We start from the raw sequence: 27450 nt of genomic DNA on the forward strand, positions 1-27450 counted from the left end.
AGAGGAATATAGTAGAGAACTGAGGAGAGGAATATAGTAGAGAACTGAGGAGAGGAGAGGAATATAGTAGAGAACTGAGGAGAGGAGAGGAGTATATCAGAGAACTGAGGAGAGAAATATAGTAGAGAACTGAAGAGACGAATATAGTAGAGAACTGAGGAGAGGAATATAGTAGAGAACTGAGGAGAGGAGAGGAATATATTAGAGAACTGAGGAGAGGAATATAGTAGAGAACTGAGGAGAGGAGTGGAGTATATTAGAGAACTGAGGAAAGGAGTACAGTAGAGAACTGAGGAGAGGAGTATATTAGAGAACTGAGGAGAGGAGTATAGTAGAGAACTGAGGAGAAGAGTATAGTAGAGAACTGAGGAGAGGAGTATAGTAGAGAACTGAGGAGAGGAGAGGAGTATATTAGAGAACTGAGGAGAGGAGTATATTAGAGAACTGAGGAGAGTAATATAGTAGAGAACTGAGGAGAGGAGTATAGTAGAGAACTGAGGAGAAGAGTATAGTAGAGAACTGAGGAGAGGAGTATAGTAGAGAACTGAGGAGAGGAGAGGAGTATATTAGAGAACTGAGGAGAGGAGTATATTAGAGAACTGAGGAGAGTAATATAGTAGAGAACTGAGGAGAGGAGTATAGTAGAGAACTGAGGAGAGGGAGAGGAGAGAGAAGAGAAGGAGGAGGGAGAGGAGGGAGAAGATATTTCCTCGTTTGGAAGGACAAAACGCTGAATGTATTTTCCTAAATAAGAGAGAATATAAGTGAAAGGGTCTGGGCAACATTATCTCAGGAACTCATTAGAATAAAGAGATTTGGAGGAGAGGATAGGAGAGGAGGAGGAAATTATGGATGTGGAGAGTGTGCGATGGACGAGAGCGAGTGATTACCAATTCTGGAGAGTGAGTCTCCCTCTTCTCCCTTTGCCCTCTCTTTCTCTCTCTCTTTCTAGTTCTCTCCATCCCGACAGGCCCTTGTGCTGTGAATGCAGCACTCTGTAATGGAACCATGTGTCTGGAGGGGGCCTGCATTCATCTCTCTCTCTCGCCCCCCACCCCTCTCTCTCTCACAACCCCCCCCCCTCTCGCTTTCTCTCTCACTCCCCTCTCTCTCACACACTCCCTCCTCTCTCTCTCACACTCCCTCCTCTCTCTCTCTCACACTCCCTCCTCTCTCTCTCTCACACTCCCTCCTCTCTCTCTCTCTCTCTCTCTCTCTCTCACACCCCCCCCCCCTCTCTCTCTCTCCCCAAACAGCAGTCTGCCGGTGAAAAATGAAGAGATGAGCCTGCCCAGAGTCTGTCTGGCTCTGATGTTGGTGGAGAGGTTAACCTGTTCACCTCTAAACACACACACCACAGTAGGTGGATTAATGGGAGGGTAAGGGAGGGAATGTAAAATTATAATGACCTTTTGACCACCAAACACCCCTTGAGCAACTGGAAATGGGAGTCATAATATGCAGATGGAAGAGTATGCAGGTGTATTATGAGTGAGTGAGTGAGTGTGTGTGTGTGTGTGTGTGTGTGTGTGTGTGTGTGAGTATGCTTTGGGGCCTCAGATCTACCTGCCTCCATCACTTTTCCAGTGAGTAGAGACACTGAGTGTGTGTATGTACACCTCATTTGGCCCATAGGGAATGTCTCCACACCAACTAAACAACAATGCATGATTCTTACTCTGGTTATCTCACTACATTTCAGTAGAGATTTCCACTCATTGCACTTTCAAAATTGCTTTGGCTTTTCCAACTAGAGAAACTAATGGAGAGAATTTGTCAAACAGAATTTATGTTGATGATTTCTCATCAGAGAAAACCCATCTGGGCGATAAGCAACCTGATAACATCGTCTTCTCACGCGATCGGCACGCCCAATAAAATATTACTCATCCCGTTTTCTCAATTCATTTCCCCATTTTCCCACTTGGATGGCCCCGGTTAATCTCATTCTCAATCAAGGAAAACAACAGAATCAGAACAGCACCCCTGTCGCTCCCGAGTCCCAACTCCTGACTCTTAGTCCCAGAAATACAGGCTGAACGCTGGCGTGGTCTGGACACATAAATCAGAATTGCAGAGCGTGGGACGGCGGGTTGAAAAACCCGCACGGACGCATCCAATTAATCTGATGGATTAGGTTTTGTTCCCCCAATTCATTAGAGGGAATATTCCTCTCCGTCTGGGATTAAAGAGCCGCGCCTCATTGGCTGCCGACGGCTTTAAGATGAATGCAATAACAACTTAGAGTAAACACTCCATACCTACACACCTTTACATAGAACGGAAGCTTACATTAGCTTCACATCTACAATGTCTACAAAGGGTCAATGACATGTGAAATGGGTTCCCAAAGAGGTCAATAACTAAAAGACACATATACACTGAGTGTAGAAAACATTAGGAACTAATATTGAGTTGCACCCTCCTTTTTGCCCTCAGAACAGCTTCGATTGGTCGGGGCAGGGACTCTACAAGGTGTCGAAAGCCTTCCACTGGGATGCTGGGCCATGTTGACTCCAATGCTTCACACAGTTGTGTCAAGTTGGCTGGATGTCCTTTGGGTGATGGACCATTCTGGATATGCACAGGAAACTGTTGAGTGTGTTAAACCCAGCAGCATTGCAGTTCTTGACACACTCAAAACTGGCACCTGCTACCGTACCCCGGTCAAAGGCACTTAAATCTGTTGTCTTGCCTGTTCACCCTCTGAATGACACACATACACAATCCATGTCTCAAGGCTTAAAAATCATTCTTTAACCCGTCTCCTCCCCTTCATCTTCACGAGTGGTCACCAACTGGTCGATCGCGATAGACTGGTCGATCTCCAAGGCATTCCTAGTCCATGGACAAACATTTCTGTAAAAAACGCACCGATAAAGCCTTGTGTCCTATTTTTTATTTATTGGTCACGGGCTGTTGGCGGTAGGCGCACCGGATTCAGCTGCCCTGCACGCCGGGTAGGTGACGTGTTTCCATTTTCAGCCTTTTCATATGTTTTAAAGGTGCAAACTCTGCCTTCCCAGGGGGTGCAAATCAAGTGCACCATAGGCCTACCACTGGCCAATCGGATGGCTCAGATTAGCATGTCTGCAGTAACTAGGCAGGTGTGAAATAAATCTACAGCAAAGTTGATACTGTGAGACTTCTAAACTTTTAAAACCATGACGAATGAGTCAACGAATACAGCAAAGAGTTGCTGTTTTTATGAGTGAGTTCATGTTCAAGTTCTCACTCAGCACTGTCAACACTTTTATACTACATAAAATGTGCTTTCTTCCTACTTCCACTCGCCCTACAACCAGCACTGCAGCAGTAATGAATGAGTGGGAAAGTGGAATGGAAAGGCTTGTGTTGTTATTATTATTAGCGGCTTGGGTATTTTTTCCATATTGAGGAAAAAGTCACTTCCTCTGTTCAAAGGAGTAACAACATGAATTTGTGCATGAGGCAGATATAATGCGGTGCGACTGAAGTTTGGATGACGATGTCCCTTTTTGGTCAGTGTCAGAGGAGGAAGGGGAGAGCCTGACCATCAGATGGATGACGGTGTCCCTTTTTGGTCAGTGTCAGAGGAGGAAGGGGAGAGCCTGACCATCAGATGGATGACAGTGTCCCTTTTTGGTCAGAGGAGGAAGGGGAGAGCCTGACCATCAGATGGATGACAGTGTCCCTTTTTGGTCAGAAGAGGAAGGGGAGAGCCTGACCATCAGATGGATGACAGTGTCCCTTTTTGGTCAGAGGAGGAAGGGGAGAGCCTGACCATCAGATGGATGACAGTGTCCCTTTTTGGTCAGAGGAGGAAGGGGAGAGCTTGACCATCAGATGGATGACGGTGTCCCTTTTTGGTCAGTGTCAGAGGAGGAAGGGGAGAGCCTGACCATCAGATGGATAACAGTGTCCCTTTTTGGTCAGTGTCAGAGGAAGAAGGGGAGAGCCTGACCATCAGATGGATGACAGTGTCCCTTTTTGGTCAGTGTCAGAGGAGGAAGGGGAGAGCCTGACCATCAGATGGATGACAGTGTCCCTTTTTGGTCAGTGTCAGAGGAGGAAGGGGAGAGCCTGACCATCAGATGGATGACAGTGTCCCTTTTTGGTCAGTGTCAGAAGAGGAAGGGGAAAGCCTGACCATCAGATGGATGACGGTGTCCCTTTTTGGTCAGTGTCAGAAGAGGAAGGGGAGAGCCTGACCATCCGATGGATGACGGTGTCCCTTTTTGGTCAGTGTCAGAGGAGGAAGGGGAGAGCCTGACCATCAGATGGATGACAGTGTCCCTTTTTGGTCAGAGGAGGAAGGGGAGAGCCTGACCATCAGATGGATGACGGTGTCCCTTTTTGGTCAGTGTCAGAGGAGGAAGGGGAGAGCCTGACCATCAGATGGATGACAGTGTCCCTTTTTGGTCAGTGTCAGAGGAGGAAGGCGAGAGCCTGAACATCAGATGGATGAAAGTGTCCCTTTTTGGTCAGTGTCAGAGGAGGAAGGGGAGAGCCTGACCATCAGATGGATGACGGTGTCCCTTTTTGGTCAGTGTCAGAGGAGGAAGGGGAGAGCCTGACCATCAGATGGATGACGGTGTCCCTTTTTGGTCAGTGTCAGAGGAGGAAGGGGAGAGCCTGACCATCAGATGGATGACAGTGTCCCTTTTTGGTCAGAGGAGGAAGGGGAGAGCCTGACCATCAGATGGATGACAGTGTCCCTTTTTGGTCAGAAGAGGAAGGGGAGAGCCTGACCATCAGATGGATGACAGTGTCCCTTTTTGGTCAGAGGAGGAAGGGGAGAGCCTGACCATCAGATGGATGACAGTGTCCCTTTTTGGTCAGAGGAGGAAGGGGAGAGCTTGACCATCAGATGGATGACGGTGTCCCTTTTTGGTCAGTGTCAGAGGAGGAAGGGGAGAGCCTGGCCATCAGATGGATGACAGTGTCCCTTTTTGGTCAGTGTCAGAGGAGGAGGGGGAGAGCCTGACCATCAGATGGATGACAGTGTCCCTTTTTGGTCAGTGTCAGAGGAGGAAGGGGAGAGCCTGACCATCAGATGGATGACGGTGTCCCTTTTGGTCAGTGTCAGAGGAGGAAGGGGAGAGCCTGACCATCAGATGGATGACGGTGTCCCTTTTTGGTCAGTGTCAGAAGAGGAAGGGGAGAGCCTGACCATCAGATGGATAACAGTGTCCCTTTTTGGTCAGTGTCAGAGGAAGAAGGGGAGAGCCTGACCATCAGATGGATGACAGTGTCCCTTTTTGGTCAGTGTCAGAGGAGGAAGGGGAGAGCCTGACCATCAGATGGATGACAGTGTCCCTTTTTGGTCAGTGTCAGAGGAGGAAGGGGAGAGCCTGACCATCAGATGGATGACAGTGTCCCTTTTTGGTCAGTGTCAGAAGAGGAAGGGGAAAGCCTGACCATCAGATGGATGACGGTGTCCCTTTTTGGTCAGTGTCAGAAGAGGAAGGGGAGAGCCTGACCATCAGATGGATGACGGTGTCCCTTTTTGGTCAGTGTCAGAGGAGGAAGGGGAGAGCCTGACCATCAGATGGATGACAGTGTCCCTTTTTGGTCAGAGGAGGAAGGGGAGAGCCTGACCATCAGATGGATGACGGTGTCCCTTTTTGGTCAGTGTCAGAGGAGGAAGGGGAGAGCCTGACCATCAGATGGATGACAGTGTCCCTTTTTGGTCAGTGTCAGAGGAGGAAGGGGAGAGCCTGACCATCAGATGGATGACGGTGTCCCTTTTTGGTCAGTGTCAGAGGAGGAAGGCGAGAGCCTGAACATCAGATGGATGAAAGTGTCCCTTTTTGGTCAGTGTCAGAGGAGGAAGGGGAGAGCCTGACCATCAGATGGATGACGGTGTCCCTTTTTGGTCAGTGTCAGATGAGGAAGGGGAGAGCCTGACCATCAGATGGATGACGGTGTCCCTTTTTGGTCAGTGTCAGAGGAGGAAGGGGAGAGCCTGACCATCAGATGGATGACAGTGTCCCTTTTTGGTCAGAGGAGGAAGGGGAGAGCCTGACCATCAGATGGATGACAGTGTCCCTTTTTGGTCAGAAGAGGAAGGGGAGAGCCTGACCATCAGATGGATGACAGTGTCCCTTTTTGGTCAGAGGAGGAAGGGGAGAGCCTGACCATCAGATGGATGACAGTGTCCCTTTTTGGTCAGAGGAGGAAGGGGAGAGCTTGACCATCAGATGGATGACGGTGTCCCTTTTTGGTCAGTGTCAGAGGAGGAAGGGGAGAGCCTGGCCATCAGATGGATGACAGTGTCCCTTTTTGGTCAGTGTCAGAGGAGGAGGGGGAGAGCCTGACCATCAGATGGATGACAGTGTCCCTTTTTGGTCAGTGTCAGAGGAGGAAGGGGAGAGCCTGACCATCAGATGGATGACGGTGTCCCTTTTTGGTCAGTGTCAGAAGAGGAAGGGGAGAGCCTGACCATCAGATGGATAACAGTGTCCCTTTTTGGTCAGTGTCAGAGGAAGAAGGGGAGAGCCTGACCATCAGATGGATGACAGTGTCCCTTTTTGGTCAGTGTCAGAGGAGGAAGGGGAGAGCCTGACCATCAGATGGATGACAGTGTCCCTTTTTGGTCAGTGTCAGAGGAGGAAGGGGAGAGCCTGACCATCAGATGGATGACAGTGTCCCTTTTTGGTCAGTGTCAGAAGAGGAAGGGGAAAGCCTGACCATCAGATGGATGACGGTGTCCCTTTTTGGTCAGTGTCAGAAGAGGAAGGGGAGAGCCTGACCATCAGATGGATGACGGTGTCCCTTTTTGGTCAGTGTCAGAGGAGGAAGGGGAGAGCCTGACCATCAGATGGATGACAGTGTCCCTTTTTGGTCAGAGGAGGAAGGGGAGAGCCTGACCATCAGATGGATGACGGTGTCCCTTTTTGGTCAGTGTCAGAGGAGGAAGGGGAGAGCCTGACCATCAGATGGATGACAGTGTCCCTTTTTGGTCAGTGTCAGAGGAGGAAGGGGAGAGCCTGACCATCAGATGGATGACGGTGTCCCTTTTTGGTCAGTGTCAGAGGAGGAAGGGGAGAGCCTGAACATCAGATGGATGAAAGTGTCCCTTTTTGGTCAGTGTCAGAGGAGGAAGGGGAGAGCCTGACCATCAGATGGATGACGGTGTCCCTTTTTGGTCAGTGTCAGAGGAGGAAGGGGAGAGCCTGACCATCAGATGGATGACGGTGTCCCTTTTTGGTCAGTGTCAGAGGAGGAAGGGGAGAGCCTGACCATCAGATGGATGACAGTGTCCCTTTTTGGTCAGTGTCAGAGGAGGAAGGGGAGAGCCTGACCATCAGATGGATGACAGTGTCCCTTTTTGGTCAGTGTCAGAGGAGGAAGGGGAGAGCCTGACCATCAGATGGATAACAGTGTCCCTTTTTGGTCAGTGTCAGAGGAGGAAGGGGAGAGCCTGACCATCAGATGGATAACAGTGTCCCTTTTTGGTCAGTGTCAGAGGAGGAAGGGGAGAGCCTGACCATCAGATGGATGACGGTGTCCCTTTTTGGTCAGTGTCAGAGGAGGAAGGGGAGAGCCTGACCATCAGATGGATGACAGTGTCCCTTTTTGGTCAGTGTCAGAGGAGGAAGGGGAGAGCCTGACCATCAGATGGATGACAGTGTCCCTTTTTGGTCAGTGTCAGAGGAAGAAGGGGAGAGCCTGACCATCAGATGGATGACAGTGTCCCTTTTTGGTCAGAGGAGGAAGGGGAGAGCCTGACCATCAGATGGATGACAGTGTCCCTTTTTGGTCAGTGTCAGAGGAGGAGGGGGAGAGCCTGACCATCAGATGAATGACGGTGTCCCTTTTTGGTCAGTGTCAGAGGAGGAAGGGGAGAGCCTGACCATCAGATGGATGACAGTGTCCCTTTTTGGTCAGTGTCAGAGGAAGAAGGGGAGAGCCTGACCATCAGATGGATGACAGTGTCCCTTTTTGGTCAGTGTCAGAGGAGGAAGGGGAGAGCCTGACCATCAGATGGATGACAGTGTCCCTTTTTGGTCAGTGTCAGAGGAGGAAGGGGAGAGCCTGACCATCAGATGAATGACGGTGTCCCTTTTTGGTCAGTGTCAGAGGAGGAAGGGGAGAGCCTGACCATCAGATGGATGACGGTGTCCCTTTTTGGTCAGAGGAGGAAGGGGAGAGCCTGACCATCAGATGGATGACGGTGTCCCTTTTTGGTCAGTGTCAGAGGAGGAAGGGGAGAGCCTGACCATCAGATGGATGACGATGTCCCTTTTTGGTCAGTGTCAGAGGAGGAAGGGGAGAGCCTGACCATCAGATGAATGACAGTGTCCCTTTTTGGTCAGTGTCAGAGGAGGAAGGGGAGAGCCTGACCATCAGATGGATGACAGTGTCCCTTTTTGGTCAGAGGAGGAAGAGGAGAGCCTGACCATCAGATGGATGACAGTGTCCCTTTTTGGTCAGTGTCAGAGGAGGAAGGGGAGAGCCTGACCATCAGATGGATGACAGTGTCCCTTTTTGGTCAGTGTCAGAGGAGGAAGGGGAGAGCCTGACCATCAGATGGATGACGGTGTCCCTTTTTGGTCAGTGTCAGAGGAGGAAGGGGAGAGCCTGACCATCAGATGGATGACAGTGTCCCTTTTTGGTCAGTGTCAGAGGAGGAAGGGGAGAGCCTGACCATCAGATGGATGACAGTGTCCCTTTTTGGTCAGTGTCAGAGGAGGAAGGGGAGAGCCTGACCATCAGATGGATGACGGTGTCCCTTTTTGGTCAGTGTCAGAGGAGGAAGGGGAGAGCCTGACCATCAGATGGATGACAGTGTCCCTTTTTGGTCAGTGTCAGAGGAGGAAGGGGAGAGCCTGACCATCAGATGGATGACGGTGTCCCTTTTTGGTCAGAGGAGGAAGAGGAGAGCCTGACCATCAGATGGATGACAGTGTCCCTTTTTGGTCAGAAGAGGAGGAAGGGGAGAGCCTGACCATCAGATGAATGACGGTGTCCCTTTTTGGTCAGTGTCAGAGGAGGAAGGGGAGAGCCTGACCATCAGATGCAGGTACCATCAACCCAGTAAAAAAAATGTTTTTTTAATGTATGCTGTGCCTCACAGGTAATACAACAGCTGATCTATTACCGGTGTGATCATATAGCCTACCTCACATGTTGAAATAGATGATCTGAGAAGAACATTGCATGTAATATATTGGGCCTATAGCCTACTGCACCAACCCCATTACTACAGTACTGTTTTGAATAGGTTCATGTTACATAGGCTAACGTTTTTGTTAAGTCACGTTAACAACAAAAAACTGGCTTGCAGTTTGACTCAGAAAGTGGTCTCAACTCAAAAAAGGTGGGTGACCACCGATCTACACTGATTGAAGTGGATTTAATAAGTGACATCAATAAGGGATCATAGCTTTTCACCTGGATTCACCTGGTCAGTCCATGTTCATGGAAACACATAGATCAACTCTCACGTAGTCTTGACAAGGTCTAGAACATTCTAATGACATTTATAATAGCTCCCAGGTATTCTGTGTTAACATATTCCTAGAAAACTACGGGTTTAACCTTTTACTACAGAGATAGAAGCATAGACAAGATGCATCAATTGACGGCTCAATCTACAGTGGGAGACACCAGCTAAGGTACCCCTGTAAATAAATGGAGACCTTCTCTCAAAACTACCAAACAAATGTATTTTCAATTGTCTTTTTTCTTCTCATGCATATAGACCCTGAACACTGAGGAAACGTCTCTTTAGGATTCCATATACACCCGTTCTCCATCTCCACACGTCCCGTTCTCCGTCTCCACACGTCCCGTTCTCCATCTACACACGTCCCGTTCTCCATCTACACACGTCCCGTTCTCCATCTCCACACGTCCCGTTCTCCGTCTCCACACGTCCCGTTCTCCGTCTCCACACGTCCCGTTCTCCGTATCCACACGTCCCGTTCTCCATCTACAAACGTCCCGTTCTCCGTCTACACACGTCCCGTTCTCCGTCTCCACACGTCCCGTTCTCTGTCTACACACGTCCCGTTCTCCATCTACACACGTCCGGTTCTCCGTCTCCACACGTCCCGTTCTCCACCTACACACGTCCCGTTCTCCGTCTCCACACGTCCCGTTCTCCGTCTCCACACGTCCCGTTCTCCGTCTCCACACGTCCCGTTCTCCGTATCCACACGTCCCGTTCTCCATCTACAAACGTCCCGTTCTCCGTCTACACACGTCCCGTTCTCCGTCTCCACACGTCCCGTTCTCTGTCTACACACGTCCCGTTCTCCATCTACACACGTCCGGTTCTCCGTCTCCACACGTCCCGTTCTCCATCTCCACACGTCCCGTTCTCCATCTCCACACGTCCCGTTCTCCGTCTACACACGTCCCGTTCTCCGTCTCCACACGTCCCGTTCTCTGTCTACACACGTCCCGTTCTCCATCTACACACGTCCCGTTCTCCGTCTCCACACGTCCCGTTCTCCACCTACACACGTCCCGTTCTCCACCTACAAACGTCCCGTTCTCCACCTACACACGTCCCGTTCTCCGTCTCCACACGTCCCGTTCTCCGTCTCCACACGTCCCGTTCTCCACCTACACACGTCCCGTTCTCCGTCTCCACAAGTCCCGTTCTCCGTCTCCAAACGTCCCGTTCTCCACCTACACACGTCCTCTTCTCCATCTACACACGTCCTGTTCTCCATCTACACACGTCCCGTTCTCCACCTACAAACGTCCCGTTCTCCGTCTCCACACGTCCCGTTCTCCATCTACACACGTCCCGTTCTCCATCTACACACGTCCTCGTCTACACACGTCCCGTTCTCCATCTACACATGTCCCATTCTCCATCTCCAAACGTCCCGTTCTCCATCTATACATGAACCGTTCTCCATCTACACACGTCCCGTTCTCCATCTCCACACGTCCCGTTCTCCATCTACACACGTCCCGTTCTCCGTCTCCAAACGTCCCGTTCTCCATCTACACACGTCCCGTTCTCCGTCTCCACACGTCCCGTTCTCCATCTACACACGTCCCGTTCTCCGTCTCCAAACGTCCCGTTCTCCATCTACACACGTCCCGTTCTCCATCTCCACACGTCCTCTTCTCCATCTCCACACGTCCCGTTCTCCATCTCCACACGTCCCGTTCTCCATCTACACACGTCCTCTTCTCCATCTACACACGTCCCGTTCTCCGTCTACACACGTCCCGTTCTCCACCTACACACGTCCCGTTCTCCATCTACACACGTCCGGTTCTCCGTCTCCACACGTCCCGTTCTCCACCTACACACGTCCCGTTCTCCATCTCCACACGTCCTCTTCTCCATCTCCACACGTCCCGTTCTCCATCTCCACACGTCCCGTTCTCCATCTACACACGTCCTCTTCTCCATCTACACACGTCCCGTTCTCCGTCTACACACGTCCCGTTCTCCACCTACACACGTCCCGTTCTCCATCTACACACGTCCTCTTCTCCATCTACACACGTCCCGTTCTCCGTCTACACACGTCCCGTTCTCCACCTACACACGTCCCGTTCTCCATCTACACAAGTCCCGTTCTCCGTCTCCACACGTCCCGTTCTCCATCTACACACGTCCCGTTCTCCGTCTCCAAACGTCCCGTTCTCCATCTCCACACGTCCCGTTCTCCATCTACACACGTCCCGTTCTCCATCTACACACGTCCCGTTCTCCATCTACACACGTCCTCTTCTCCATCTACACACGTCCCGTTCTCCGTCTCCACATGTCCCGTTCCCCATCTACACACGTCCCGTTCTCCGTCTCCAAACGCCCGTTCTCCATCTACACACGTCCCGTTCTCCGTCTACACACGTCCCGTTCTCCATCTACACACGTCCCGTTCTCCATCTACACACGTCCCGTTCTCCATCTACACACGTCCCGTTCTCCATCTCCAAACGTCCCGTTCTCCATCTCCACACGTCCCGTTCTCCATCTCCACACGTCCCGTTCTCCATCTCCAAACGTCCCGTTCTCCACCTACACACGTCCTCTTCTCCATCTACACATGTCCTCTTCTCCATCTACACACGTCCCGTTCTCCATCTCCAAACGTCCCGTTCTCCATCTACACACGTCCCGTTCTCCATCTCGTCTCAACAGTCCGACATTCCAAACACCCGCAGATGTATCGAAAAGCTGGTAAATGACCGCGAGCTCCCACTCAGAGCTTCAGAAAAAGAAAGCATCTAGTCAAACACGGTTGAGTTGTTATTTTCCAGAGGGCACTCCAAAAACAAATAGTTTCCCAGAGAGCCACGGCTGGTGCCTAATGGGGTGCCGTGTGGTAACCTTTAACAAATGATTCTGTTCATTGTTTTTACCCAATGTTTCCGCGGCCTCTGTCTTCAAAGGTCAAAAGACGTGGCTCGAGGAGCCAGATAAATGAGGAGTTAACCAAGCAGAAAGGAGAGGCGGAGTAGGGAACAGGGAGAAACAGAGAGAGTGTGTTTTGGTTGGCGAGAAGCAAAGCGAAAGAGATGATTGTTAATTATACTAATTGTATACGGGGTAGAAGGAAGGAGGAGGAAGTTCACCAATCACCCATTACTGATCCCTGTATTCTAACAGGTTACAATGCCACCCCATCACCCATTACTGACCCCTGTATTCTAACAGGTTACAATGCCACCACATCACCCATTACTGACCCCTGTATTCTATTCAGTGGACACTGAGTGAAATGCATGTGAGCTGTACCTCTCCACTGTCTTCCCATTTACTGGTCTCCAGACAGACACTGTAGCATTCCTCAGATAAGAGTCGGAATGTGGTCTACAGCGGAGGCATTGTTCAGGAGTCAGTAGGAAGCCTGGTGTATAGGATCGATATTGCACAGAGCCTGGCCCGTTGTGAGTGAGAAAACGTGCATGTGTGTGTGTGCGTGTGTGAGTGAGTGAGTGAGTGAGTGAGTGAGTGAGTGAGTGAGTGAGTGAGTGCGTGAGTGCGTGAGGGAGTGAGTGCGTGAGCCAAAGAGAGAGACAGGCAGAGACAGGCAGAGACAGAGACAGAGAGAGAGGCAGAGAGAGAGGCAGAGACAGAGACAGAGGTAGAGACAGAGAGAGAGGCAGAGACAGATGTAGAGACAGAGAGAGAGACAGACAGAGAAAGGCAGAGACAGAGGCAGAGGTAGAGACAGAGAGAGAGGCAGAGACAGAGACAGAGGCAGAGACAGAGAGCGAGGCAGAGACAGAGGCAGAGACATAGAGAGGCAGAGACACAGAGAGAGAGAGAGAGAGAGAGAGAGAGCGAGAGCGAGGCAGAGACACAGAGAGAGAGAGAGAGAGAGAGAGAGGCAGAGACAGAGAGAGAGTGGCAGAGACAGAGAGAGAGGCAGAGACAGAGAGAGAGTGGCAGAGACAGAGAGAGAGCGGCAGAGACAGAGAGAGAGTGGCAGAGACAGAGAGAGAGGCAGAGACAGAGAGAGAAAGAAACAGAGAGAGAGAAACAGAGAGAAACAGAGAGAGAGAAAGAGAAAACACAGTTCAGATGAATGGAGTATGTTTGGATTCCTGTCTGTCAGTGAAAATACCTAAATAGTCTGTCTGTCCTATCCTAAGGTATCTGGAAAAGTTGTCAACCTTCCACATTCTTATCATCAACCATCATAATGTCACTATTATCAATGCCAGATCACCATCCTCACTGTCATCATCACTGTTATCATCATCACCACTACCACAATAATCATATAATATATCGCCTGAAACATCACACACACACACACACACACACACACACACACACACACACACACACACACACACACACACACACACACTACAATAAGGACACTAGCGCCGCACGTCTCAAACGTGGCGTTAAAGTCCCAGAGAGTCCTCGCTACCCTCATAAGTCATTGTCCACATAACCCTGAGATTTTCCCGGGGCCAATATTAGCCGGGCCATAAAACGTTACGCTGTATTCTGCCAGCGCCCCTGTATGCTGAGCAGGAGGCCTGGAATTCATACAGCCACATTATAATATTTCAATAAGAACCTCACATAAATTCAATATAGCAATACCGCTGACACATGCAGCCGTATTGATTCAATCTCTGGGCTCGGAGACAGATGGCCTGGGAGAGAGAGGAGGAAGTGATGCGACCACAGAGGGGTGGGTAGATGGATACAGACACGGAGCCAGTGGGTTAAAGTGCATTAAGGTGAACGGGGGAAGACGATAGCCAATTGTGTTGAGAGTTCCGGGAATGATTGACAGGTGGAGGGGTTGCTAAGGAGATTTTTCTCCCGCCCTAGCAACCACTGTCGATAGAGAAGCACTTTTGATCATCTACTTCAGACCTCAGTAAAAAAACATCGGTGCCAGACAGTAGAAAAGGCTCCTCTCTGGGTTGGGAAGCTGGTGGGTGTGAAGGGGTTTTGCTCCAGCCCAGCACTAGCACACATAAAAATAAATATCTAGAAAAAAATATTCACATATTTAGAATTAAAAAAAGAAGCTTCATAAATAATAAACCTCTTGCTCCCGGCGAGCCTTTAGTTGTTTTCTACTGCCGGTCCCCGTAAGGAAACGTTTTCCATCAAAGTGATTCATTCACAGTTAATCAGCGTTTGTTTTTCAGCTTGTTTTTCTCCTTCTGTTTTCTTCCTCTCTCCATCCCTCCTAGGTCTCCCCATTCTTAATTAAGGCGCTCGTTCGCCACAAAGATTCATTTTTAATGCTCCAGTCCCTTGGAATGGAGAGCTAAGCATCCTGGAAAAGGGCCCAAAATAGAAATATGTGTTTCATGCTTTGGTTCACAGTTCAATTCACTTAATATAGACCCAGCCCCCCCCCCCCCCACGAACATCTCCGGGAGAAAACCTAAATATTTGCTAAAATGCAATAAAAGTGACAACGGTCTGCTCGGATTATGAAAAAAAGATGAGATTTATATATACTTGAGTCGTTTCTTTGGGAAGCAGGGCGGAGGAGGTTGTTTGCAGCCAAACTTAATGAAGTAATGGGTTGGGATGATTTGGGAAAGGGATGTGAGGCGTGGCTGATGTGTAGGCAGAGGAGATAGCCGCCCCAGCGTCTCGGTTTCACAGATGGATCCAGTCAGGGGGAACTCTAAAACACCCAGATGAAACGTTGAAGTAAAACATATTTCTAAGGGGTCAACAGAAGAAGGTCCTCAGGGCTCTGAACATCCTTTTCTGACTGTCTGTTAGGCTGCTGAGGTGACGTTCCACCAAACCACAGATACGGGGTCAGATATTGTTTCACCTCCCTCATAGTTAAGGTTCAGATTGGGGTTAATATAATCTGATCTGTGGTAAGTGGCAACGTCTACTTCGAGCATCCCCCTCTGGAACTGCTTGGGTACACCATTTTGGAGCGAAAGGCTAGTCACTGAGTGCTTCAGCCATTTTGGTTCAATCTAATGCCACAGTTTAAGTTCCTGGATGCGAAATTGGTTCTCTTGAACGGCAGTTGGAGATCTCCTTTTGACCCAAGGGAGAACGACTGCGCCCTCTCATTGAAGCCAAGGAAGTTCAAGGCTGACCGCGATACTGCAGGAATTGTTAGCAGAAAACAGGCCCCAACATTATAGTGAACAGAAAATGGTGATCTGTCTGGTCAATCTTCCTGTAAATAAAAATGATTTTATAAGGCATTCATGGTACCTCTAATTGCTTCTAATATACCAGATGTATGTCCTGGTATATTTTTAAATCACACATAGAAGAAGTTATAAGGATAAGTGATTTACTAAATGGTAGCCTGCAGAACCCTGGGTGGCCTTCAACTGCAAAGTCACTTCCTGGAGGATCTCAAACTGCGCATAGACTAACAAATGGCCTTTGTTTAGTCACCAACATCTCTCATTATCCGGGATCCTCAAGAGCAGTTCTTGGGCACCGAGCAGATACAATTTCATCTAGTTTAGTCCTGTTTGGTTCCCATTCATCAATTGACAAATTCTTTCAATATACTCCTCCAGGATTGGGCCATTTTTTATAATGTTATTATCCTGTCTGGTAGCCAACTGCCTGCAGACAAAAATACAACAAAAAATGACTGTGGGCAGAGAGGGCTGTATGGATACAGACCAGCCTGGTTTGTGGTGTACCTTTCTGTTCAGATAGAGAGAGAGATAGATAGATGTTAAGAGATGGTAAGAGAGAGAGTAGGAGAGAGAGAGATGGTGAGAGAGAGAGTAGGAGAGAGAGAGAGAGTAGGAGAGAGAGAGAGAGTAGGAGAGAGAGAGAGAGGGGGAGAGAGAGAGGGGAGGTGAGGTGAGAGAAAGAGAGAGGGGAGGTGAGAGAAAGGGAGGGGTAGGTGAGAGAAAGAGAGGGGGAGGTGAGAGAAAGAGAGGGGGAAGTGAGAGAAAGAGAGGGGGAAGTGAGAGAAAGAGAGGGGTAGGTGAGAGAAAGAGAGGGGGGAGGAGTATGAAAGAGAGGGGGAGGTGAGAGAAAGAGAATGGGAGGTGAGAGAAAGAGAGGGGGAGGGGAGAGAAAGAGGGGGAAGGTGAGAGAAAGAGAGGGGGAAGGTGAGAGAGAGAGGGGGAGGTGAGAGAAAGAGAGGGGAGGTGATAGAAAGAGAGAGGGGAGGTGAGAGAAAGAGAGGTCAGGTGTATGAAAGAGAAGGGGGAGGTGAGAGAAAGAGAGGGGGGGTGAGAGAAAGAGAGAGGGGAGGTGAGAGAAAGAGAGAGGGGAGGTGAGAGAAAGAGAGAGGGGAGGTGAGAGAAAGAGAGAGGGGAGGTGAGAGAAAGAGAGGGGGGAGGTGTATGAAAGAGAGGGGGAGGTGAGAGAAAGAGAGGGGGGGTGAGATAAAGAGAAGGGGAGGTGAGAGAAAGAGCGAGAGGTAAAAGAGCGCGAGAGTAGGGGGATAGTAAGAGAGGGAAACAGAGAAAAGCAGACAGGATTTTAAGAGGTCTATTTCTCTCTCTCTCTCTCTTCTCTCTCCCTCTTTCTTCTCTCACTCTCTCTCTCTTCTCTCTCCCTCTTTCTTCTCTCACTCTCTCTCTTCTCTGTGTCGTCAAACAGCTCCAGTCGCCCATGAACTTTTCTGCACAGGCTGAACCGACTGGCCAACCGCATCAGTCGCTTTTACTACCCAAACAACCCTGGTCTCCCTCCCTCTCCTTCTCTCTCTCTCCAAAGGGTTTAGAGCCCGGCCAGAGATGAAGGGAGAGGGTGATAAGGGAGAGAAGATTGGATGGGCCAGAAGAAGGAGGGAGGAGAGAAAGAGGGGGAAGAAAAAAGCAGAAAGGACATCCAGTAGTCTGACAAGAGGATCATTTCATGCAAATGTAGCTTTTAGTTTGGTAATCAAGGCACCGTTTCTTCTCTCCTCCCTCTCCACTAAATGTTTTTCTCTCTGTTTTTTTAATTTCACACTCCGATGCACAACTATAAATGATGACCGGTAAATCTTTCTGGAAAAACACCCTGTAGTTTGAGAGTACTATTTTTAGTTTTTGGTTGCCTTTCGACAAGGATAATATTTTCCCAGTAAATAAGCACAGTAACAACAACAGATGCTTAGGGTTTGGTTGGCTTCCCTTTGTAGTCTGAAAAATCTGTTGGAACTGCAGAAGCTGATAAAAAAACACACACACACACACACTTTTGTTCTTCTATGCTCGTGGAAACCTAAAATTGATTTCCATTCCAAATCCTATTTTCCCTCACCCCTAAACCTAACACTAAACCTAACACCTGTTAGGTTCTAAATGAACCTATTAAAACTCACGGACGCTTCATAAAGCTCAAACCAAGTTTATTCACCCATTGGGTCGATACAGCTGAGTAAGACAAAAGACATTCACACAAGCACTGATATTTAACCCTTTCTCCTATACCGAGTTTCCTCCTACACGTCTGAACAGCCAATGCATGCATCTCTGTTGCTAGGCAGAACCTTAGTGACATCTGTTCTCTGTTCATAAATACAAATCAAATTGTTACATTAGGAGCCTGGTTGGTTTAGCCACGGAAAAAGTCAGGAACCTTCCCACAAGCCATGATTGGCTGAGATAATGGATGGGCTGGACATGTAAGGAGATGAGTTTGGATTGGTTTGCCATGTAGCCGCTTCTGTCTATAACGTGAGCTGTAATAGTATGTGTTGACAGTCCTTTCTACTGTGCCGTTTCTGAAAGATATAACGTTAGCCAGAGAACTACAAACGTTTTGCTACTTTTCTCAACATTTGATGCCCTGAATGTAGCAGGCGCTATCGACAGATCAGTAGGAGTGATGGGCTACTTTCTGCACACGAGAACGGTCAATGTGAACCGAGTGACTTGACACAACGCTGGCCAAACAAGATGTAGCTACAAACAAAACGTTAAATGGTTCCAATCTGCCCTGAAGCGTTCATCCATGGATACGGGTAAAAGTCTAGCGACATTTTCCAGATCTGCGTTTCTAATTTTGTCAGGAAGTCCTTTTTTTATTGCAAGTTAAAGCATACTGTTCGGTAGCTAGCAATTTGCATTGCTAGTTATAGCCTAACGTTAGCTAGTTACCATTGATACTAATTTGTTAGCTTTAGCTACCTGCAGGTTCATACCACAGCTATGACAATGTTTGTATTGGTAGCAGTATTAGTTGAGGTTATGCCGGTTCATTGTTTAGCTAGCTAGCTACATGTCTAAACAAAAGACTCCACTTCGGCCGGATTATTACATGACCCATCAAACTAGCCAGGTGTGTCTGGGGGGGATTACGGACACCTATTGTATTTCATGAATATGTGTGCATGTCCAGACAATAGTGATCCATCCACTTAGCTAGATGTGGCTGGGGGTTGGTTATAGCATTTCCTTCACATGACCCATCAATTTAGACAAGTGTGTCAGGTGAGCATCATCTAACAACGAGAAAATATTTATCAAATATTTTTTATCTGGACACTTTGTGTTTTTGATATTGCTACTATGCAAGTACTACAACTGTACTGTTTCCACCTTCTGTATCCTGAGCATGTGACAAATAAACATAGATTTGAATAGATATACTGTAGCGTATGTTTGCCACATGACCGCACATGTGAATCCTTAAAGAGATGGGTGGGGCTAAAGCTTAAGAGGGTGTGAACGATGCAGAATCGACATGGACAAAGAAGAGCTCTCCACTAGGTGTACCAAAATATTCAAGGGCCATTTTCTCAAAAGTGAGGTTACAAGTTTATCAACTTTCAAAGCAGAATTACTTTCCCATTGTCCCTCAACTGCAGTGTATGATATACCATTTTCTAGTCTCTACTTTTATCCAATGTAAAAAACACAATTTCAAATTTTGCTACATAAGACCGAATCGAGGCGGTTGGTCACATTTTACTATCCTTGTGGGGAATATAGGTCCCCACAAGGACAGAAGAACCAACCCACCCTACAGCCTCTGATACAGTCCACCATCTTCTCACTCTGTTCACACCCCACAAATGACACATAATGTGTCGTTTAACAATTTTTAGCCCATTAGTAATTATCTCTTCCTCTTAATTGTCATCCCAATGCTCCTTTCATTCTGGTCTGTCTGTCTGTCTGTCTGTCTGTCTGTCTGTCTGTCTGTCTGAAAACCGACTCTTCAAGAGGAGAACCTATTTTTCTTCTAATCCTCTAACTGTGTGTCAAGCTCTCCCTCTCTTTCTCAGAAAACCGACTACAGGAGAAGAAAAAATATTTATCGATCTTTCTGTCCATCTCTTAATGTGCCATTCCAATGTTACATCCATCTATTCCACCACCTAATGCTATATTGCTTTTCTGACTGTTGGGAGAAACAGATATTTTATATATACAGTGGGGCAAAAAAGTATTTAGTCAACCACCAATTGTGCAAGTTCTCCCACTTAAAAAGATGAGAGAGGCCTGTAATTTTCATCATAGGTACACTTCAACTATGACAGACAAAATGAGAAGAAGAAAATGTGAAAATCACAATGTAGGATTTGTAATGAATTTATTTGCAAATTATGGTGGAAAATAAGTATTTGGTCAATAACAAAAGTTTGTTATATACCCTTTGTTGGCAATGACAGAGGTCAAATGTTTTCTGTAAGTCTTCACAAGGTTTTCACACACTGTTGCTGGTATTTTGGCCCATTCCTCCATGCAGATCTCCTCTAGAGCAGTGATGTTTTGGGGCTGTTGCTGGGCAACACGGACTTTCACGGACTTTGCCCTTGCTGATGGAAGGAGGTTTTCACTCAAAATCTCACGATACATGGCCCCATTCATTCTTTCCTTTACACGGATCAGTCGTCCTGGTCCCTTTGCAGAAAAACAGCCCCAAAGCATGATGTTTCCACCCCCATGCTTCATAGTAGGTATGGTGTTCTTTGGATGCAACTCAGCATTCTTTGTCCTCCAAACACGACAAGTTGAGTTTTTACCAAAAAGTTATATTTTGGTTTCATCTGACCATATGACATTCTCCCAATCTTCTTCTGGATCATCCAAATAAATGCTCTCTAGCAAACTTCAGACGGGCCTGGACATGTACTGGCTTAAGCAGGGGGACACGTCTGGCACTGCAGGATTTGAGTCCCTGGCGGCGTAGTGTGTTACTGATGGTAGGCTTTGTTACTTTGGTCCCAGCTCTCTGCAGGTCATTCACTAGGTCTCCCCGTGTGGTTCTGGGATTTTTTGCTCACCGTTCTTGTGATCATTTTGACCCCACGGGGTGAGATCTTGCGTGGAGCCCCAGATCGAGGGAGATTATGTGTATGTCTTCCATTTCCTAATAATTGCTCCCACAGTTGATTTCTTCAAACCAAGCTGCTTACCTATTGCAGATTCAGTCTTCCCAGCCTGGTGCAGGTCTACAATTTTGTTTCTGGTGTCCTTTGACAGCTCTTTGGTCTTGGCCATAGTGGAGTTTGGAGTGTGACTGTTTGAGGTTGTGGACAGGTGTCTTTTATACTGATAACAAGTTCAAACAGGTGCCATTAATACAGGTAACGAGTGGAGGACAGAGGAAGAAGTTACAGGTCTGTGAGAGCCAGAAATCTTGCTTGTTTATAGGTGACCAAATACTTATTTTCCACTATAATTTGCAAATAAATTCAGAAAAATTCTACAATGTGATTTTCTGGTTGAAGTGCACCTATGATGAAAATTACAGGCCTCTCTCATCTTTTTAAGTGGGAGAACTTGCACAATTGGTGGCTGACTAAATACTTTTTTGCCCCACTGTATATATATCTTATAGATGGTTTAGAACTAACATATCAAACTGGATCTAAAGAGTCAAACAACATGTTTTTACTTGTCCCTGTCTGTGTGTGTGTGTGTCTGTCCGTGTGGGAGTGTGTGTGTGTCTGTCCGTGTGGGAGTGTGTGTGTGTCTGTCCGTGTGGGAGTGTGTGTGTCTCTCCGTGTGAGAGTGTGTGTGTCTGTCCGTGTGGGAGTGTGTGTGTCTGTCCGTGTGGGAGTGTGTGTCTGCCCGTGTGGAGTGTGTGTCTGTCCGTGTGGGAGTGTGTGCGTGTCTGTCCGTGTGGGAGTGTGTGTGTGTCTGTCCGTGTGGGAGTGTGTGTGTGTGTGTGTGTGTCTGTCCCTGTCTGTGTGTGTGTGTGTCTGTCCGTGTGGGAGTGAGTGTGTGTCTGTCCGTGTGGGAGTGTGTGTGTGTGTGTGTCTGTCCGTGTGGGAGTGTGTGTGTCTGTCTGTGTGTGTGTGTGTGTCTGTACGTATGGGAGTGTGCGTGTGTCTGTCCGTGTGGGAGTGTGTGTGTCTGTCTGTGTGTGTGTGTGTGTGTCTGTACGTATGGGAGTGTGCGTGTGTCTGTCCGTGTGGGAGTGTGTGTGTGTGTCATGGCCTTCTCCCCCTCATAAACTGTATTTCCTAGCCGAGTCTCCTCGTAATCGTCCAGACGGGAAACGTCGACATACAACCGTCTGAGTGTCTGGGACACAGCAACCCTGACATGTCTCTGGACTGACATAAAGCCACTGTGACTCCCAGCTGGCCGCTCACACACACACACAAATCCATGCACACACACACACACATATAATTACACCCATGCTCAGGTCTGCGCGCACACACACACGCACACACAAATCCATGCACACACACACAAATCCACACACACACAAATCCACACACACACACACACACACACACACACACACACACACACACACACACACACAGCTCCAGGTGGGGTCTTTTACGACCCCCCCCCCATCCCCAGAAACCCTTCTCCAGGGTGGGGCTTAGAGCGCCATAGATGGCTTTAACACTGATCTGAGACCAGTATAGACGAGAGCACTACAGACTGGAGATCAAGAGTAAGAGCAATAAGAACAGTACTCAGATCAGACATAACAACCTTGTGGTTACCACCTGTCTGACAGTGCTTATGGTATAGGGCTTTATTTACATTTCTCCACCTATGACACGTGTGTGTGTGTGTGTGTGTGTGTGTGTGTGTGTGTGTGTGTGTGTGTGTGTGTGTGTGACTCATTCTGACCAAGTCTCAACACTTTTTGCTCCAGTGGAACAGCGTTAAGGATTTCACCACAGTGTGAAAGCCTATTATCCTCTAGGTTATTGAGGTGCTAATTGAAAAGACCGTGGCTAATTCAGTGACTGTACCGGGTTACGGTGTCATTGAGAGGTCAGGTCTGACACTCAGAAAGTTCCATCTTGATTTCACACATGGAGCTCAATGAGAGACGTCTCTGTCCCGTCTTTCACTGGGGAAAACAAGTCAGCGTTTCCCATCGCTTCATTTCTAGACGTGGCGACGTACACAGAAGAGGGGGATGAGAGGAGGGATGAGAGGAGGGATGAGAGGAGGGATGACAGGAGGGATGAGAGGAGGGATATGAGAGGAGGGATATGAGAGGAGGGATGAGAGGAGGGATGAGAGGAGGGATGAGAGGAGGGATGAGTGGAGGGATATGAGAGGAGGGATGAGAGGAGGGATGAGAGGAGGGATGAGTGGAGGGATATGAGAGGAGGGATGAGAGGAGGGATCAGAGGAGGGATGAGTGGAGGGATATGAGAGGAGGGTTGAGAGGAGGGATGAGAGGAGGGATGAGTGGAGGGATATGAGAGGAGGGATGAGAGGAGGGATGAGAGGAGGGATGAGAGGAGGGATGAGTGGAGGGATGAGAGGAGGGATGAGAGGAGGGATGAGTGGAGGGATATGAGAGGAGGGATGAGAGGAGGGATGAGTGGAGGGATATGAGAGGAGGGATGAGAGGAGGGATATGAGAGGAGGGATGAGAGGGGGGATGAGAGGAGGGATGAGAGGAGAGGGAAAGAGTGAAAAGCCAATAGCCAACATTGAGTGTACAAAACATTAAGAACGCCTTCCTAATATTGAGTTGAACCCCCTTTCACCCTCAGAACGGCCTCAGTTCTTCAGAACATGGACTCTACAAGGTGTTGTAAGACGCTCCCCACTCCCTTTCACCCTCAGAACGCCCTCAGTTCTTCAGAACATGGACTCTACAAGGTGTTGTAAGACGCTCCCCACTCCCTTTCACCCTCAGAACAGCCTCAGTTCTTCAGAACATGGACTCTACAAGGTGTTGTAAGACGCTCCCCACTCCCTTTCACCCTCAGAACAGCCTCAGTTCTTCAGAACATGGACTCTACAAGGTGTTGTAAGACGCTCCCCACTCCCTTTCACCCTCAGAACGGCCTCAGTTCTTCAGAACATGGACTCTACAAGGTGTTGTAAGACGCTCCCCACTCCCTTTCACCCTCAGAACAGCCTCAGTTCTTCAGAACATGGACTCTACAAGGTGTTGTAAGACGCTCCCCACTCCCTTTCACCCTCAGAACGGCCTCAGTTCTTCAGAACATGGACTCTACAAGGTGTTGTAAGACGCTCCCCACTCCCTTTCACCCTCAGAACGGCCTCAGTTCTTCAGAACATGGACTCTACAAGGTGTTGTAAGACGCTCCCCACTCCCTTTCACCCTCAGAACAGCCTCAGTTCTTCAGAACATGGACTCTACAAGGTGTTGTAAGACGCTCCCCACTCCCTTTCACCCTCAGAACGGACTCTACAAGGTGTTGTAAGCGTTCAATAAGGATGGTGGTCCATGTTGACTCCAAGGCTTCCCACAGCTGTGTCAAGTTGTCTGGATGTCCTTTGGGTGGTGGACCAGTCTTGGTACACACAGGAAACTGTTCAGGTTTTAAAACCCAGTGGCATTGCAGTTCGTGACACAAACCGCTGTGTCTGGCACCTACTACCATACCCTGTTCAAAGGCACTTAAATCTGTTGTCTTGCCCATTCACCCTCTGAATGACACACATACACAATCCATGTCTCAATTGCCTCAAGGCTCAGAAATCCTTCTTTAACCTGTCTCCTCCCCTTCATCTACACTGATTGAAGTGGATTTAACAAGTGACATCATCAAGGGATCATAGCTTTCACCTGGTCAGTCTGTGTCATGGAAACAGCAGGTGTTCCTAATGTTTTTTCCACTCAGTGTTTACAGCCCCAGAAAAACATCAATCAGGAGTGGATGTAGAGGTGGACAGACTCACCACTTGGCCGTTCTGGGGGTTCTTGTGTGCGTAAGGTGGGCCGCGGATGTGGTTCCACATCTGGCCTGATGTCATGGCAAACACCACACACTGAGTGAGGGAGGGAGGGAGGGAGGGAGGAAGAGAGAGAGAGAGAGGAAAAGAGAGAGAGGGAGAGAGACGGACGGACAGACAGAGGAGACAGAGAGAGACAGACAGAGAGAGAGAGAAAACAAAGTTTAAAAGTTACAGGTAGAAATGACGCTACACTCATCAACACTCCTGCTGCTATTTCTTCACAGTCACAGAGAGAGACAGAGACAGAGTTAGAGACAGAGAGAGAGAGAGAGAGAGAGACAGAGAGAGAGAGAGAGAGAGAGAGAGAGAGAGAGAGAGAGAGAGAGGCTGCACACCCACATCGATCCATCTCGCCACTCCAACAGAGCAGAGGAGAGGTAAAACCCACATTGAACCTGACCTCCGTGACTTGCCCGCTGCTCCCTTTACGATCAATACTCTCTGTGGCTTCCTCAGCCTTCTCCCTGTCTCTTAACATATGGGATAACAGCCCTCTCTGTCTACACATAGGACACTCGTCCACTCTGCCTCGTACTGCCCTCACTATCAGTCAGAGCATTGCTGCTGATGAAGACAGACCAGCATGCTGGATCACGCTCATTGGTTGTAGTTCACAAAGATACTGAAGAAATGCAGAATTGACATTATATTGTTTCACATACAGATGTAGGATCTTAACTTGAGCCTGTTTGAATTATTTAGTGGACTATAATTAATGGACATTTTTGTAGGGGGTTGAAACATTTTTCACCAGGGAAATCAGGTCTGAGGTTTGAAAGTGGAAATTACAAACTTCAGAAGCCTTTTTAAACCTCAAATACACTGGAAGTTTTACATTTCCTGCAACAGGGTGATCTGATGAAGATCCTTAGACCTGTATGGACCTTATAGACTGCCTTATAGACTGCCTTATAGACTGCCTTATATACTGCCTTATATACTGCCTTATAGACTGCCTTATAGCCTTATAGCCTGCCTTATAGACTGCCTTATAGCCTTATAGCCTGCCTTATAGCCTTATAGACTGCCTTAAAGACTGCTTTATAGACTGTACACAAAGTGCTTTTCTGCCGAAGTTGAGTTGAGTACAAAGGCCTTTCTAACCATATATATATATATATATATATATATATATGTAACTATGGTATTGCACCTCCCCCTAGGTGGGCAGAACGTGTGGGGTGTGGGCAGCTTCATCAATAGCTTGTTAACGTAAGTGTTCTAAGAAACCATTATGTGGAACACTTAGGAAAGACAATATCACGCTGTGAGAACCGTTCATAGGGACATTCTGCTTACCTACTTCAGGGGTGTTGTGCTCTCACCAGTCCATTGTGTGTGTGATTGTGTGTGTGCCTGTCTGCATATGCATACATGTTTGTATGTGTGTGTGATTGAGCTGAGGTGGGGTGTGATTGAGCTGAGGTGGGGTGTGGGTGTGCTCCATGGTGTGTGGGTGTGCTCCCTGGTGTGTGGGTGTGCTCCCTGGGATGTGGGTGTGCTCCCTGGGATGTGGGTGTGCTCCCTGGGGTGTGGGTGTACTCCTCTCTCACCAGCGCGGCCATGGCCCAGCCAGTCTTGTTGTAGATGAACTCCAGGTTGTTCCTGCGGAGGTAGAGCAGCCCTCCTACCAGGGACACCAGCAGGGCCAAGGCTATGGTGCCAGAGTAGTTAGGGGGGCGGAACACACGGATCTGGAGGAGGAGAGGAGAGGGAGGAGAGGAGGAGGAGGGGGAGGGGGGAGAGGAGGAGGAGGGGGAGAGGAGGGGAGGGAGGAGAGGAGGAGGAGGAGGAGGAGAGGAGGAGAGAGGGGGAGGGAGGGAGAGGAGGAGGGGGAGGGAAGGAGAGGAGGGGGAGAGGAGAGGAGGAGGAGAGAGGGGTAGGGAGGGAGAGGAGGAGGAGGGGGAGGGAGAGGAGGAGAGTAAAGGAGAAGAGGAGGAGGGGGGAGGAGGAGGGGAGGGAGGAGAGGAGGAGGAGGAGGAGGAGAGGAGGAGAGAGGGGGAGGGAGGGAGAGGAGGAGGGGGAGGGAAGGAGAGGAGGGGGAGAGGAGAGGAGGAGGAGGAGAGAGGGGTAAGGAGGGAAAGGAGGAGGAGGGGGAGGGAAGGAGAGGAGGAGGAGGGGGGAGGAGGAGGAGAGAGGAGGGGGAGAGAGGAGGAGGGGGAGAGCGGGGGAGGGGGGGTGAGGTAGAGGGGGGAGACCCAGTGAAAGGAGGTGAGGTAGAGGGAGGGAGACCCAGTGAAAGGAGGTGAGGTAGAGGGAGAGAGACCGAGTGAAAGGTGGTGAGGAAGAGGGAGAGAGACCCAGTGAAAGGAGGTGAGGTAGAGAGACCCAGTGAAAGGAGATGAGGTAGAGGGAGGGAGGGACAGAGACCCAGTGAAAGGAGGTGAGGTAGAGGGAGAGAGATCCAGTGAAAGAAGGTGAGGTAGAGGGAGGGAGGGAGACCCAGTGAAAGGAAGTGAGTTAGAGGGAGGGAGGGAGGGAGACCCAGTGAAAGGAGGTGAGGTAGAGGGAGGGAGGGAGACCCAGTGAAAGGAGGTGAGGTAGAGGGAGGGAGGGAGACCCAGTGAAAGGAAGTGAGGTAGAGGGAGGGAGACCCAGTGAAAGGAGGTGAGGTAGAGGGAGGGAGGGAGACCCAGTGAAAGGAGGTGAGGTAGAGGGAGGGAGGGAGACCCAGTGAAAGGAAGTGAGTTAGAGGGAGGGAGGGAGACCCAGTGAAAGGAAGTGAGGTAGAGGTAGAGAGACCCAGTGAAAGGAGGTAAGGTAGAGGGAGCGAGTGAGACCCAGTGAAAGGAGGTGAGGTAGAGGGAGGGAGGGAGACCCAGTGAAAGGAAGTGAGGTAGAGGGAGGGAGGGAGACCCAGTGAAAGGAAGTGAGGTAGAGGGAGGGAGGGAGACCCAGTGAAAGGAGGTGAGGTAGAGG

General features: G+C 49.0%; 1 protein-coding gene and 1 long non-coding RNA gene across 3 annotated transcripts in view; one reads left to right on the forward strand and one right to left on the reverse strand.

Moving 5' to 3' along the window:
• Nucleotides 1-27450, reverse strand: part of LOC149975091 (dolichyl-diphosphooligosaccharide--protein glycosyltransferase subunit TUSC3-like) — a 107363-nt gene that overhangs the window by 28812 nt on the left and 51101 nt on the right. For both annotated transcript variants that reach the window (XM_090210221.1, XM_090210222.1), the window contains exons 5-6: nt 26085-26225; nt 24475-24564 (exon numbers count right to left, since the gene is read on the reverse strand). In XM_090210221.1, coding sequence (XP_090066347.1) covers nt 24475-24564; nt 26085-26225 — 231 coding nt within the window. The remainder of the gene's footprint in view (nt 1-24474; nt 24565-26084; nt 26226-27450) is intronic.
• LOC149975092 (uncharacterized) lies at nt 23389-24040 on the forward strand. The gene is made up of 2 exons (XR_016488789.1): nt 23389-23935; nt 23988-24040. It is a non-coding gene; the product is annotated as an uncharacterized LOC149975092 (long non-coding RNA).

This window comes from Oncorhynchus mykiss, chromosome 19 (genome assembly GCF_057628025.1).
Source record: "Oncorhynchus mykiss isolate SJ-2025 chromosome 19, ASM5762802v1, whole genome shotgun sequence".
Lineage (NCBI taxonomy): Eukaryota > Metazoa > Chordata > Actinopteri > Salmoniformes > Salmonidae > Oncorhynchus > Oncorhynchus mykiss.